The sequence below is a fragment of the Tamandua tetradactyla genome, chromosome 23 (genome assembly GCF_023851605.1).
Source record: "Tamandua tetradactyla isolate mTamTet1 chromosome 23, mTamTet1.pri, whole genome shotgun sequence".
NCBI classification, from domain to species: domain Eukaryota; kingdom Metazoa; phylum Chordata; class Mammalia; order Pilosa; family Myrmecophagidae; genus Tamandua; species Tamandua tetradactyla.
Window position 1 is genome coordinate 45,561,312 of NC_135349.1, and position 15,952 is coordinate 45,577,263.

Below are 15,952 nucleotides of genomic sequence, written 5' to 3' on the forward strand. Positions count from 1 at the left end.
GTATTGTAGAAGGAGTAAAGAGAAGCTTTATTGGAACCAGGCATCTGTTTTGCTTTAAAAGATAATGGAGATAATCATAGCGTCAAAGACTTTATTAAAAATAGGCCAGAAACATTTCTAATTTGTGAGGTCTAGGTCTACTGATTATTCTCTCATATTAAATAATGACATATAACTGTGCAGTGTTAAAGTAGGTTATTTCCTCCTTTTTCTACTGTCATAGGTATTGTTAAGGGATCCTTTTTCTAAAGGGAGAAATAATTCTCTGAGTGTGATTGAGTGTAGAGATGTGGCAAGGTGGAATGAGAATGGGCTTCAAAGTCCACCAAAAGGGCACTTGTTATTATTCTGCTTCAGTTTGCTCAGCTGTAAATGGGGTAATTACATCATAGGGAAAATGATGTGTGATGGTGTTATGTAAAAACCCTGCACAGTGCCCAGCCCTGTCCCTTATTTTCACTTCTCCTCACTTCTTATCACTGAGTTTTGAAAGATGATGGTGAATGTTTCCCTAATAATGTTTGACCAAATATTTACTGGGGTTTTGCCTGGAGAAATAAAGTTTTATTGACTGCTGGCTTGATGCTGAAAGTTTTAAGGGTCGAGATGACTGATGTTGCTTCAAGGAAGGAAATATGTAGCAGTAGGACCAAGATTGCTTTTAGGTTTAGGCAGAAACAGGTGCTTAGCATTTAATTTTATATGTCAGTTGAGTGATATACAGGAACAGCTCTTGTTGAAGCACAAGTAAACCAAAATAAGTTGACAAATAGTTGTCCTGGAATTTATGCTACATAAAGACAAGTACCTTGAGGATATGGGTTTTCATGCTTCTTGATAGTTGTGACACTTAGGGAAGCCTGTGTTCAGCTGACCCCTATTGCCTGATTTTCCTTCCAGTATTGCCATATTTACTTTGTTAGATAAAAGTACAATTAACAGGAAGAGGTGTTGTTTAAAAGCAATGTAACTTGATGCCTTGGAAGTGTAGTAATTGTTTTCAGGTAATGTACACCTAGTAAGTGATGGCTGAGGTTAGCTGCCGTTATTAGTTATGGGTAAATTCAATTTCTGAGATTTTTTGGACATTGTTTAGTAACCTTTAGGGTAGTGTGCAGTTTATTCACTGCTTCCCAAGAGCTGGTGTGAAGGCACATGAGTGTTCTGCAGAGCAGACTGGGAGCAGTCAGACCAGAGAACTGGAGGTTTTCATTGCAAAGATAAAATGTTCTGCTGTATTAAAAGCTGATAATCTGAATTAGTTTCCAGACATTTTCTTCTAAGAATATATTTTATACTCCAATTCCATATTTAGCTTACATTTGAAAATTTTTGAGCTAGAAGGTTTAATTGGGGCTTATAGCCAATGTGAATAGAATCACATTAATCTTACCTTAAACTTATCTTACTAAGCATTAACATGGATAATAAAGTTTATTTTACCTTCATTTGAAAATTGGGCAGTTTTACTAAGGCACTTTAAAACATATCCTTTTTGAATTTATATAGCTGTGCAATCATATTGCGTCTGGAAAAAAATGTCAGTATGTTGGAAACTGTTCCTTCGCTCATAGTCCTGAGGAGCGAGAAGTGTGGACTTATATGAAGGAAAATGGAAGTAAGTGGATATTTTAACTGTGTTCTTGACACCTGTGAAATCTAGCCTTCCTGCAAGTTTGTTTCTCTATAAAAATATGCCTGTTTACTATGAATACAGAAAGCAGCTTGCATTCTCCACAGTGGCACTGCTTCATTGGTTGCTGTTAGACAGGCACACTTGGTGGAAAATGTGGCCATAGCCTCAGTGGAGTGGGATTTGGCATCTGATGTGTGTTTGGTTTGGCCAAATTTTGATATGAATATATAGGTCTGCATCCTTTGATGTAATAGATATGCTTCTGAAAAAGGCACTGGGGACCTCAGTTCTTCAGTGGCTGTTTAAATTAGACCGTCTATTCCAATTATGTATAATCACCCCCTCAATTAACCAGGCTAGAATTGGGAGTATCTTCAAAGAGACCTTGTTTATAGATTCAAAGATCCATGAGAGAATGTTTATCTTGGTCAGATTTCAAGTTTATTTTGGAACCTTTGAGAGGAGCCTCAGATAGCTTTTTACTTTTGACCATAAAGTATATTATTACAAGGATTAATATTATTACAAGGATTGTTTTTTAATCTTAAGTAAACTGATGGAAATTTCCTGACTGCCAATGATCAGTAATCTCTGGATCCCAAGAACCAGTTGGATTTAAGGCTGTCACTTGCCGCATTTCAGTCACATATAATTTCAGTGACTCCTGCCTGGAAGGGGCTCCTACCCAGCCATCTTGCTTGGAGTAAGGACACAGGTCAGGCCTTCCTGAAGATGGCCTTGCCTGTCATCCTGCAGCAGCGCCTGCTACCACTGGTCCGCGGGAGGAGGAATTTCTAGTTCATGTCTGATCTTAGTCTGATAATATATTGTTAGAGCCTCTTGGGTAGGCAACAAAGCCAAGTTTTGGCCAGATCCTCATTCCTAGATTTTTTAGCACGGTGGTTCTCAACTGAAGATGATTTTGTTTCCCGTTGCCCCCAACCAGGGGACATTTATTATTAATTTTTAAATTTTTTTTGCAAATACCAAAAAATACCAAATGCAAACATTCTTAACTTTTGATCGTCCTGTTCTACATATATAATCAGTAATTCACAATATCATCACATAGTTGCATATTTATTATCATGATCGTTTCTTGGAACATTTGCATCTATTCAGAAAAAGAAATAAAAAGAAAACAGAAAAAAATTCATACATACCATGCCCCTTACCCTTACCCTTCATTGATCACTAGCATTTCAATCTAAATTTATTTTAACATTTTCCCCTTATTATTTATTTTTATTCCATATGTTTTACTCGTCTGTTGATAAGGTGGATAAAAGGAGCATCAGACACAAAGTTTTCACAATCACACAGTCACATTGTGTGAAAGCTTTATCATTGTACAGTCATCTTCAAGAAACATGGCTATTGGAACACAGCTCTACATTTTCAGGCAGTTCCCTCCAGCCTCTCCATTAAATCTTGCCTAACAAGGTGATATCTATTTAAGCGTAAGAATAACCACCAGGATAACCTCTAGACTCTGTTTGGAATCTCTCAGCCATTGACACTTTATTTTGTCTCATTTCACTCTTCCCCTTTTTGGTCAAGAAGGTTTTCTCAATCCGTTGATGCTGAGTCTCAGCTCATTCTAGGGGTTTTCTTAATTCCTTGATGCTGAGTCTCAGCTCATTTCAGGATTTCTATCCCACGTTGCCATGAAGGTCCACACCCCTGGGAGTCATGTCCCACGTAGACAGGGGGAGGGTGGTGAGCACGTGTTGTGTTGGCGGGAGAGAGAGGGCACTTCTGAGCAACCAAAGAGGCTCTCTTGGGGGTGACTCTTAGGCCTAATTTTAAGTAGGTTTGGCCTATCCTTTGTGGCATTAAAGTTTCATATGAACAAACCCCAAGACTAGGGGCTCAGCCTATAGCTTTGATTGTCTACACTGCTTGTGAGAATATCAAGAATTCAACTTGGGGAAGTTGAATTTCCACCTGTTCTCACCATTCCCTAAAGGGGACTTTGCAAATACTTTTTTATTCACTGTTCAAATCACTCTGGGATTTATCGGGGCATTACTCTGGACAAACCAACAAAATCTCATGTCCTACTCAAGGTTCCATGTACTTATGGTGTTTAATGAAGCTGTCTACATAAGTTATATTAGGAAATGCACTAGTCAAAATATAAATTTTGTTCATCAGGGGACATTTGATTGTCCTGTCTTGGGCCAGGGGACACTCCTGGCAGCTAATGGTAGAGGCCACGGATACTTATGAATATCCCACAATGTACAAGATAGACCCCCAGAGCAAAGCACAGTCTGGCCCAAAATGCTGGCAGTGCCAAGGCTGAGACACGCTGGTTTTAGGATGTGGCAGTCATGCAGAATACACTTGTTCTTACCATAGGAAGTAGCTGGTAGCCACTGCCCAGGACCTGGCCATAGTCACGTGTTGTAAAATTGCATTCCAGCCAGTCAGTCCTCTCTGGGACTATGGCTTGCTGGGTGTACTCCTGTCAGGTTAGGATCTTGGTCCCACAGTAGTGGGTTTCTCACTTTCCTCAGTAAAAGTGAAGATCATGTCAGCTCCAAGCCGCCTGGGCCAGTTAAGCTGTCTTGTGTGGTTATGGCAGTGATGATGAGCGCTTCATGTAAAGCAACATGAAACAGCACTGAAGCTTCTTTTCTGGCTATCCTTTTATGGTGTTTCTGAGGTTTAAACACCCCAAAGTGTCTTGCAAATGAAGGGAGGAGTTAAGTAATCTTGAAAATGTTTGCAGACTAACAGTTTTGAATTTGGTTCCTACACATGAGAATTTACCTGGTATTTGGATTTGGGCTAATATCAGTTTCTGTTCAGGCCTCTAGCTTTTCTTTTCTTTTTGACTGGACATTTGCAAAAATAATCCAAAACCAATATACAGAACTTCAGTATTCCCCCTACCCAGGTACCCAGATTTACCAGGTTTTAACATTTTGTCACATTTGTTATTATTTTTTTCTTTTGTTCTTTGATTTCCTCCCTCCTTTTTCTCTTCCTTCCATCCTTCTTTCCTTCTCTTTTTTCCTTTCTTTCATCTATCATCTATGCATTTTTTAAACATTTGAGATTAACTTGTATGTATCATGCTCCTTTACCACTTAATACTTCCATGTATATGTCCTAAGAGCAAAGATATTCACTTTATGTAACCTCATTAAGTATACTTATCAAGTTCAAGAAATTTGACATTGATATAAAGCATATAGTCCATATTTCCTTCTTTTTTCAGTTGTTCTAATAATGTCTTTATTTTCTCCTCTATTATTAGATAGATCCAGGAAAATGTTTTGCATTTAATTGTCATTCTTACTAGACAAAAAAAATAAAGACGTATTAGTCTTTTTTTTTTTAATTGTGAAAACATATAAAACAGAAGTTTCCCATCTCAGCCGCTCCTGAACATGGGATTAATCACATTCACAATGTTTTGTTACCCTCATCACCAGTTATTACTAAAAATTTTCCATTACCCCAAACAAACCCTGTGCCCATTAATTCCCCTGTCCCCTTCTCGCTGCCCCTGGTAATTTGTACTCTACTTTCTGACTGTAAATTTGCAAGTGGAATCATACAGTATCTGACCTTTCGTGTGTGATTTCTTTCCTTCAACAAGATTCATCCACGTTGTACCATGTATCAGAACTCCTTTTTTTTTAAGGCTGAGTAATATTCCATTGTGTGTATATACCACATTTTGTTATCCATTCATCTGTTGATGGACACTTGTGTTGTTTCCATCTTTTGGCATTTGTGAATAATGCTGCTGTGATAGTATGCAACTATGAGTCCCTGCTTACAGTTCTTTTCAGTATCTACCTAGGAATGGAATTGCTGGGTCATAGTGGTTCTGTGTTTAACTTTTTGAGGAGCTGCCACAATGTTTTCTACAAGCGGCTGCACTGTTTTACATTCCCACCAACAATGTACAAGGGCTCTTGTTTCTCCACCTCCATGTCAACTTTGTTTATGGTTTTTAAAAATTATAGCCATTCTCATTGGGTGGGCCACGGTGACTCAGTGGCAGAGTTCTTGCCTGCCATGCCAGAGACACGGGTTCGATTCCTAGTGCCTGCCCATGTGGAAAAAAAAAAAGAAAGAAAAGTGAAAATTATAGCCATTCTAGTGGATATGAGGTGGTATCTCATTGTGGTTTTAATTTGCATTTCTCTAATAGCCAATGATGTTGAACATCTTTTCATGTTTGCTCTTCCAATAAAAATGTATGCTGACAAAAAAATTGTGGATGATATTGTGTGTATTGAAATGGCATTTAATTGTTGCTGCTGCAAATAATTTATTTTTCCTCAGTACAAGATATGGAGCAATTTTATGAACTCTGGCTAAAGGGTCAAAAAAATGGAAAAAGTGATGACGTGGCCAGTCAGTCAAACAAGGAAAATGGAAAACAAATCCACATGCCAACAGATTATGCCGAGGTTACTGTGAGTGCTGTTTGTTATTTCCCATCACCTTTGCTTCTGGGCCCTTGCAGGAGCCTCTCTTTTCCCACCTCTCCACAAGCTAGTCCCATCACTTACAGCCTACCCTTCCAGTTTCTTTACTTTCTCTCTCCATTGGCTCTTGCCAATAGCTTAAGTCTCTCTCATTCTAGAAAATCTTTTCCTTAATCTTGTTTCTGACCTTGGCCCCAGAAAATTACGAGTCTCAGTCCTGGTTCCTCTCCTTCCTAGCCTGTAACCTTGGGCAGATTATTTAACCTCACTGAGTGGGGTTGTGGTGACAGTCAGGTGAAGTGTAATGAATGTACAGCACTCACCAATGCAGGCCATAGTCCGTTCTCATTCCCTCCTTACCCACCTGTGGTCTGCCTTCTGCCTCCTCAGTCCCATGGACACACTGACCTGTGGTGTCTTTATGGTTTGCCTAAGAGTTGCTTCCAGGAAACCTCTTTTGTTGCTCAGATGTGGCCTCTCTCTAAGCTCAACTCTGCAAGGAAAATCATTATCCTCCCCACTACATGTGACATGACATACAGGGATGGAAATCTCCCTGACCATGTGGGATGTGACTCCCAGGGATGAGCCTGGCGCTAGCACCGTGGGATTAACAATACCTTCCTGACCAAAATGGGGAAAGAAGTGTAACAAAATAAGGTATCAGTGGCTGAGAGAGTTCAATTAGAGTTGAGAGGCTACTCTTAGGCAAGTTTCAGCTTGATATTGCTGTTTATCAGGTTTGCCAAACCCCAACCAATACCACTCCTGCCTACCCTAAAGAGCACCTAGGCTTTATCTGAGATTTGACAAAGGTTCCATGCACTATGATTACTTTCCAGAAACCTACAACCTCCAGATGGGTTCCTGGTCAGATAAGTCCTGAAACCCAAAGGGGTCAGCTGCTCCAGAATATCAACTAGTTCCATCCCCCTATCCCATAATATCGACAGCCCCTTCCAACATGAAAAGTTAGAATGGGCATAGCCCAAATGTTGCTAAAGATTGGGAGAAAGATCAAAGGATAAGGTGGATATAACAGAGAAGATAGGATTTAACAAATAAGTATGACTACTGAATCATTATATTGATATTTCTTTTAGTCTCCAGTGCCTTGGAGCAGCTAGATGGAAAAACCTAAAATTGTAGAACTGTAACCCATATCAGACTCAATCAGTTCTATAACTAATTGTTGCATTGTGCTTTGAAATTTATTGCTTTTTTGTATATGTTATTTTTCACAATAAAAATAAATAAATAGAAAAAGTAAAGAGAATAATGTAATGACTGACTTGAGCTCATCACCCCAAGCTAATCCAAGTTAATAGTGTTATTTTTGCTTCTGTAAAATAAATAAAATGTTACAGATAAGTTAAAACTCCATTTGTTCCCTTCCCAGAGGGAATCAGATCTAGCGTGTATTTTTCCAGGCTGTGTTTACATATCTATGATACATAGATTTCTTCTTGAACAATCTTGAGTTCTACCTAGGAAGCTTTTTAAAACTTAAGCAAGTGTGCGTGTTATTCTGCTACTTGTTTCATGTTCTGTTTTTTGATACCTCTCTGTATTGATTTGTCGGGCCATTGCCCACCTACCTGGCACACCTGTGGCCTGGTCTTGCCCCATGTCCCTCTGTGCACTCCTGTCTTCCTCTCATGGCTCTAGCACCGATTGCTGCCTTGCTATTCACCTTGGGTCTTGATTAAGTCACACATTCTTGGTCTGTGCTGAGACTGGTTCTGAACTGAGTCATAATCTCATGGGAGATCTCCAGGAATCTCTATTTATATCTATATTTCATCTGGTGTGGCAGATGAAATTACCCAGGAATTTCTAGTGAATTTGGAAAACACTCACATGCTCAAGCACTTGAAATGTGCATCTCTTCGGCACTTAAATCCCACCTTTAAAAAGTTCTTTCTGCATAGATTTGTCTTCCCAGGGCAGCGTCTTACCAGCATCTTTATTTCCCTGATGCCTGGTGCAAGTCTTGGCCCACAATAGGGCTCTGTTCCTGTGCCTTGAGTTGCTGTTTGTCCTCTAGCATTGGCATGTCCTGGTCTTCTCATCCTCTCTGCTTTTTCTCCTGGTGTTAATTCTGGCTTCTCTTCCTCTTGACAAACATCCTTGTTTGCACACCAGCTCTTCTCGCCTCCTTGCTGGTACCTTCCTGGCAGAATACATCCCCACCCACCACCTGCCCCTCCTCTCTGCTTCTTGGCATGCTTCCTAAGCTGTGAGCCTTTCCTTGTCCTATTTTGAACTTTGAGTTTTATGTTCTTGCCCGGCTTCCCCTACTAGACAGGGCTCTCTTAGAATAGAGCTAGGATCTTCCACCTGGTGTCCTGAGCAGTGTGAAAGCCATCAAGGGGCACACAGCACTCACTGAAGGGAAGCTTGTCTTTCGTGCCCTCAGGTGGACTTTCACTGCTGGATGTGTGGGAAGAACTGTAATAGTGAGAAGCAGTGGCAAGGCCACATCTCCTCAGAGAAGCACAAAGAGAAGGTTTTCCACACGGAGGATGACCAGTACTGCTGGCAGCACCGCTTTCCAACTGGGTATTTCAGTATTTGTGATAGGTACGTGGGTTTTTACATTTTCCACATGAAAATGGCTGAACTTCTATGACTCCCAAGGATATTATGTCAGTAGACAAATGATAAGGTCTTCTAGAACCCTTTGAACCCTGAAAGATAACTTCAGTTTTGGCTCAGTGTTTAGAAGTTGCCTGTTGAACATTTCCTCACTCTTCTGTGGTTATATGAAAAAATTTACTAGTCTCTGACACAGGTTTCAAGAGTCTTAAGATAACTGAATAGAGAAGTACGTTCATTCAAATTTGCCCAGATTTGCCCAGTTTTTGCCCGAGTAGATGTGAATCAGTTTTAAACTGCCTTTAAATTATATTTCAAGTATGCGTCTGGAACTTACTCAAATCAGAGGACAATTTTAGCATAACAGTATCACTCTTTTGTTTATTTAGAAAAATTTTCAAAGAAAAATGAGGTAATTTTGAATTGTTTCTCATTTTGTTAAATTACCGTTTATATTTTATTTCCATATTTACAGTCATGTCATACAAAAGCTATGGAAGGCATTTTTTACTTAATCCTACTTATGATTTCTTTCCACTGCATCAGGAAGGATTATAGTCTTTTTTTTCTCTCTCATCAATCAGTAGTTTTCATCACATGGTTTTAATCAAGTTAAAATAGTTTAAAGCACTAATTTATAGGCATCAAGGCTATAAAATACTCATTTTTCTAGGTTTAAGATTCCTAACTAAAGTTTTATGCAGATCATAAAGCTAGGAAAGCAAAAAATTTTAAGATACATAATGCAATTTTCCTAAACTTGTGGATACTGACCCAAGCTAACTTGCCCTTATAGGTATATGAATGGTACCTGCACCGAAGGAAGTAGCTGTAAGTTTGCACATGGCAATGCTGAACTTCATGAGTGGGAAGAAAGAAGAGATGCCCTTAAGATGAAGCTCAACAAAGCAAGAAAAGATCACTTAATTGCCCCAAATGATAATGACTTTGGAAAATATAGTTTTTTGTTTAAAGATCTAAACTAATATGCTGGCTTTTATGTATGTTATCTAATCAGAGCATTGACCAGAAAAATTGAAAGTGTTCCAAGGCACGTAGCAGAGGAGCTGCAGATTTTCTGCTTGTCTTGGCATCTATCGTTCCTCCTGAGCAGCAACCCACAGTAGGTAGGAAAACAGGCTGTTTAACAGGTCTGGCCATGCTCTCATGGAACCATTGGAATCAAATGGCAAAGTGACGGCTGCCCGGTTGCCATCTGTTGAACAGACTTTTGGATGAAGTGTGTTGGAGAAGAGGATAAGGTTATATATCTAGGCCAACTCCCTGAGTTGATCCTTCAGATAAGAACCATGAAGATAAGAGAATAAACACTTGTAGTGGGGTCAGAATGCATGATGGATAAAATTCTTTACATGTTTTAGCAGAATGAATTTGTTTAATATAATAAAGTTTGCTACTTATCTGTATGTAGGTTGCTAAAAAGGATTTTCTTAACTCTGATTTTAAGCCAAATAACCATTTAACACTAGTATATGTTAAATGGGGTATTTTTCTGTATTTGTATGTTTCAATATAATAAGGGAACTACAGATAATGTGCATTGAGAATTTTTTGAAAAAAATCAATCAACTGAAATTATTTCTTGGTCTTTTGCTGTTTAAATGATGATTTGAAGGATTAAACTTGTACTGTTGGTATTGTGTAGTGTATAGACCAATATTGCCTGTAATAAAGATTTTATATAGAGATGTCTTTCACTTTTTGGTATGGAGTTTTCCCTAAATACAAAAGAATTTTCCTGAAACCAGGTACTAAAATCACTTTTTTTTTTTTTTTGCATGAGCAGGCACCAGGAATCAAACCTGGGTCTTCAGCATGGCAGGTGAGAACTCTTCCTGCTGAGCCACTGTGGCTGCCCTCAATCACAATAAAAATTGTTTTAACATTCTTATTTAAGCAATTAGTGACAGACTGCAACTTCAGGCTCATGAAAGTATCTTTCCCTTTTTCTCCTCCTCTGGACTGGAGTTGATAATGGGTTTTTCTTAAGGATTGATTTGGTAATTCTCCCAGGGGGTCTCATGATTGATTCAACTGAATGATTAGTAGGGGGAAAAATGATCAGCTAAGACTTGGGTTGTGGGATTCCAGAGACAGCTATGAAAGAGACCACCGCAGGTGAGGGCAGGACAAGTTGGCAGAGACACTCTCCCTGAGACTCTAACCAGCCTTGGGAGGCTGGGTCCAGAGAGCTAGGATGAAGTCATGGTTGGGGCATTGGGGAGGGAGGGAGCTCCTCATAAGATTACCAGTCTAGAGTTCTTACTGAGATAGGCAGGGGAGTGGCTAATGGACTTGAAGGACAGTGAATCTTCTGGGCTGTAACGTGCCGACCCTTAAACCCTCATGCAAAGTCACTTATGACGACCTTGAATGAGTGGCGTTTGGAGGGAACATAGAACTAAGTTTTTGTTCTGCCTAGAGGCCACTGAGGTTGGAAAGAGCACAGCTGCAGGAAGTGAGATGAGAGAGAACTAGAGCACTTAGCAGAACCAGAGGCTGCTGAGAGACGTGAGCCTCTGACTCCTTGCAGATAATAGGAGAGGCTTGGTTTCTTTCCAAATGTGAGAAGGCATTTGGACCAGTTTTATTTGACAGGCACGTTACGAATGCATCTCACCTACCAAATAAATAGTTTGTTAGTCGGGTGATATTTTCTGTAGGACAGAACGGTAATTTTATTACTCTTCTAGGTGCCCCTGTTCTGATGGCCTTCATTATATTTTTCTTTGCACCTTCTCATGCACTCCTTTTTCTAGGGAGAACAGTAGATGCCAAAAAGCTGTCTCAGGCACCATATTTCAGTTTAAAGATAAAAGAGTTGGTTGTTTAAACCTTTGTAATTTAGGCTAGAAATATAAAGTTTGAGGTCCTGTGATTAATCAAGATGAGATTTTTTTCTTTTCAAAGTCCCCCTACATTTTCTGTGCTTTGACTCCCAGCCTCCTCAGTTCTCTGTTTGCTGCACCATCCTTTCACTAAATTCCATGTCTGCCTAAATCAGCCAGAGTTTCTTGCCATGGTTTGCAACTGAGAATCCTGCCTGCCACAGCCTTGGTCTTAACATTAGGATTCTATGGTGAGATCACACTCAAAATGGAGAAGTGAGCGAAGGTGCTGGGAGGGGAAAACAGAAAGGAAAAGTGTTAGCAAAATTCCAATCCCATATAGTAGCAGCAACAGGAATAATTGCCATGTCTACTTGGAAATGTTAATACGCAGGGGGTGATGTATATATATATATATATATATATATATATATATATATATATATATATATTTAACATTTTAAAAATTATTGAAATAATTCATAAACCATAAACTTCTCCATTCAGTGTTTTGGTAAATTCACAGTGGTGTACAACCATCACTACCATCTAATACCAGAACATTTCCATCACCCCAGAAGGAAACTCCATACCCATTATGCAGTCACTCCCTATTTCCCCTTCTCTGACAACTAATCTGTCTTTCTGGATTTACTTACTCTGGAAATTTCATATAAATTGAACCATACATTTTGTGGCCTTTTGTGTCTGGCTTCTTTCACTTATAATGTTTTTCATCGTAGTATGTTTCAGAACTTTATTACCTTTTTATGGCTGAATATAATATGCCATTATATGCATATACCACATTTTGTCTACCTGGTCATCTGTTGATGGAATTTGGCTTGTTTCCATCTTTTGGTTATTACGAATAGTCCTGCAATGAACATGCGTGTATAAGTTTTTGTGTCCCCATTCACTGTGTTAGCTGCAGTGAGATGCCCCATTAGCCCTGAGGGAGCATGCAGGGTCCTCCTCTCCGTGCAGTCCTTCCACTTTGACTGAGGCACCTAGCCAGGCAGACTTGTACCCCAAGGTGCACACCCCTCCACCATCGTCCCCCTTCCCAAGGCTGCTTGCCCCATGAGGACTGTTTAGAGGGTCCTACACGCTTGTTTCAATTTAGTTCCATTGACTTGCATGGACTGGGCAAAGTAAAGGAGAACATGTTCCCTGGGTAGTTAGTACAAGTTTCAACCTCTTTAGCTGGCCCGGGGAGATCAGAATACAGGCTTCTTATAAGTATTTGTTGCAAGTGATGAACACCAATTTCATTCAAAGTCCATGAGACAAAGGTCCTGAGACAAAGTCTCCAAGAAACAGAGTTGCCTAGAGTCCCCAGGTGCAGGACTTGGGTTTCACTCCTTCATCACCTGGTTCCTGGGTCACATCAGGTGCATCCTGTCTTGTAAGGAAACACTTGGACGCTTTGAAATTAATGAACATTATTTCTCTGTAGCTCTAAGGATTAGAATCTGGGATATATATATCTTCTTCCCACATTCTCAAACTCCACTAAGTTGATAATGGTAGAAAGTTCAGAAGACATATCATTGGGCATCCCCTGGCACAGCATTTTGCGGTAGTGCCGCACATATGGAATGGGCCTCACAAAACCCAGTTTTCTAGCGAGAAGAAACCACTTATCCATAACTCTCTACCCTCTCCAGAAGCCTGTGATTTACGGACTTGCCTAAACGCCTTAAAAACTTCCTAAACAGGGAGCGGTTGCTGACCTCTACTTGTTCACATAGAAAGATGGACCGAGACATTGGGGGCGCACAGCACAGTGGGTCGCCCGGGCGGCCTTCATTTGAGTCTCCTAACTAGGTGACCTCGGCCAGCTGTTTCTCCCAGCCCTGGTTTCGCCATCTGTAGAGCGAGCACAGGCGGCCCAGACCTTCCTCGGGGAGCAGGTGCAGGGAGACGGCGCTTGGACACCAACATTCGCCGACAACCGGAGGTAACAGGGCGGATCAACTGAGTACCGACAGCTGACCTTGCGCTCTCCATGTAGTGGAATCCTCAAAACGATCCTGTGAGGACCTGTTACCGCCCCGCTTTGCAGACGCGCAAACCGACTAAAAGGCTGAGCGACTTCCCTCCGCCTCTGCACGCGTTTTCCTTCCTTCCTTAAAGCGGGGATAATGAACGGCACCCACGTGTTCTCGGGCAAGGTTGTGGGCACCGGTAGGGGTCAAAGCCAGCTTTGCTGTTATCACCCCGGCTCGTAAAGCCCAGGGGCTGTCAAGCAAGGATTCCACACGCCCGAAGGTTTCTCGGACAAGGTGGGCAGACTGGACTGTCGCTGCAGGACGCCCCAGAGGCGCCGGCGAGGGCGTGGCTTTCGGGGGCGTGGCTTTCGGGGCGTGGCTTTCGGGGGCGTGGCTCCGGCGCAGCTGAGCGCGAGGGTGTCGGCTTCCGCGCAGACTCTAGGAGGGGCGGGGCGTGCGGGACGCTGACTGGGCGGCCTGTGGCTGGGGCGAAGAGGTGTCCGCGCAGACTCCGTGGGTGCGGGGGCGTGGCCTGCTAGAGGGCGGGGCTGCCGTTCTGGGTGGTGGCGCCGTCCGCGCCGACTCCGTGGCCGAGGGGCGGAGCCGCCTGCGCGGGGGCGGGCACGGCTGCGGCGGCGAGGGTGACGTGGAGGGTCCGGGTTAGCGGGCGCTGTGGGCTGCAGGATTGGGAAGCAACGGACCGGGCCGTGCCCTCCGGAGGGAGGCGGCGGCAGTATAAAGCCGGCGGTGGGGAGCATGTAATGTCGGAATGCGGAGACCGCGGCGGCGGCAGCAGCAGCAGCAGCGACGACGCCGAGGACGAGGGCGGCGGCGGCCCCGCGGGCTCCGGCTCCCTCAGCCCGGCCCCGGCCGGAGCCTCCTCGGCGGGCCGGCTCCGCAGCGGGCTGCGCGGCGCCTCCCTCATGGCGCTACGGCGGCCGGAGCTGCTCTGCGGGGCCGTGGCTCTCGGCTGCGCGCTGCTCCTCGCCTTCAAGTTTACCTGCAGGTGAGGCGGCCGGGACCTCGGGTGCCCGCCCGGCGCCCCTTTCTCCCCGCCGGTGGTGCGTGGCCGCCTAGGCGCCCGCAGGGCCGGGACCGGTAGCAGTCCTGATCTGAGTGGGTCGCAGGGTCCCACGCCCGGGGGGTCAAGTCCTGACCTTGCCTGGAGCGACGGGTTTGACGCCCTCTTCCCAGCCTGTGGCTCGGGCTCCCCACACTGCCCTCTCCTGGGTCGGCGAGCCAGCCATATGGCGAGGTTTCGGGGTGTTGTCTGCGTCCCCTTATCCACCGAGGGCAGTGGGCCAGGTTTCCGAGCTGCTGTTCACCTGTTGGGGTCTCTTGGCGTGCACCTGTCACTTCTCTCCTATTTAATGTCCCTTCTGCCCCAGCTGTAGTGGTTAACTACCGCCTTAGGGTCCCAGAGCCCTTGTAGAATTCATGCGCTCATTGATCTAACATTTACTTTATCAGCACCTACCTTGTGCCCAGCACTCACCCGGTGAACAGTGAAAACTGAAGCCCCCGCTCTCTCGAGTGGACATTCCACCGGTTGGGACAGAGGGCAAACAAGTACCAACAGTGTAATCTTAAAAAGCTTCACCAAGTGCTAAGTAGGGAATAGAAGCGATGGGGTTGGGCAGAAAGGCTTTCCTAAGGAAGTGACATTTGAAGCTTATGCAAGGACAGGAAGGGGCCAGCCTTGGGAAGAGTGTGCGAGGTAGACGGAACAGCAAGTGCAAAGGCCTGAGGATGGGCAAACTTGGTGTTTTTCAAGAACTGGAAAGAAGGCCTGTGTAGGCTGGAGCATAGTGGTAGAAAGAATGGAAGCTCTTCGAGAAGGTACACAAAATAAAAAATTTGTTTACTTTCCCGGAGTTCTTTTGGCTTCCCAAAGCCACAGTGGATCTCCTGGGACTCCAGTTTAAAAACCTATGTTGCTACAGACTGGCCTCCTGGCCAAAAGGAAGATTTCAATTTGGATTATTTTTATTGAGTATATTAAGCATATTATGTGGCATCTAATGTCAAAGGACTGGGGATTTTGGTGGAAAGAGAACAAATTATGACAACTTCTCTTGAGCTATATGCCAGGTACTGTACTCTGAACGAGGTTTCTCAACTGTTGGTAATTTGGATCAGCTATTTCTTTGTGAGGTAGGGGGTGAGGATAGGAGGGGGGGCTGTCCTGTGCATTGTAGGATGCTCAACGACATTCCTGGGCTTGTCCCACTAGAAGTAAAGTAGAACTGCTCCCCCCAAGCTGTGACAATTAAAAAAATGTCTTTAGACCTCGCACAACATTGTCTGGGCTGCAAAATCACCCTGCTTGAGAACTGCTTTACACGAATGCATCTATTTACTTAACCCAAATTGAGAGCCTAGTATGGATCTCATTTAAACCTCACAATCTCCAAAGAACTT

At 43.0% G+C, this 15,952-nt stretch overlaps 2 protein-coding genes across 8 annotated transcripts in view; both read left to right on the forward strand.

The window, feature by feature from the left end:
• The window catches only part of ZC3H7A (zinc finger CCCH-type containing 7A), a 36,117-nt gene extending 25,720 nt beyond the window's left edge, over positions 1-10,397 (forward strand). For 5 of the 6 annotated variants that reach the window (XM_077141779.1, XM_077141778.1, XM_077141780.1 and 2 more), the window contains 4 exons: positions 1,510-1,618; positions 5,945-6,078; positions 8,510-8,673; positions 9,485-10,397. In XM_077141779.1, the coding sequence (XP_076997894.1) occupies positions 1,510-1,618; positions 5,945-6,078; positions 8,510-8,673; positions 9,485-9,674 (597 nt within the window). In that variant the 3' untranslated portion in view covers positions 9,675-10,397. Of the gene's footprint in view, positions 1-1,509; positions 1,619-5,944; positions 6,079-8,509; positions 8,674-9,484 lie in introns of those variants that run through there. The other variant, XM_077141783.1, reaches the window with a different exon arrangement.
• A 3,767-nt stretch (positions 10,398-14,164) lies between these two features.
• TXNDC11 (thioredoxin domain containing 11) overlaps positions 14,165-15,952 on the forward strand; it is a 116,037-nt gene continuing 114,249 nt past the window's right edge. For both annotated transcript variants that reach the window (XM_077141784.1, XM_077141786.1), the window contains exon 1: positions 14,165-14,537. In XM_077141784.1, coding sequence (XP_076997899.1) covers positions 14,293-14,537 — 245 coding nt within the window. In that variant the 5' untranslated portion in view covers positions 14,165-14,292. The remainder of the gene's footprint in view (positions 14,538-15,952) is intronic.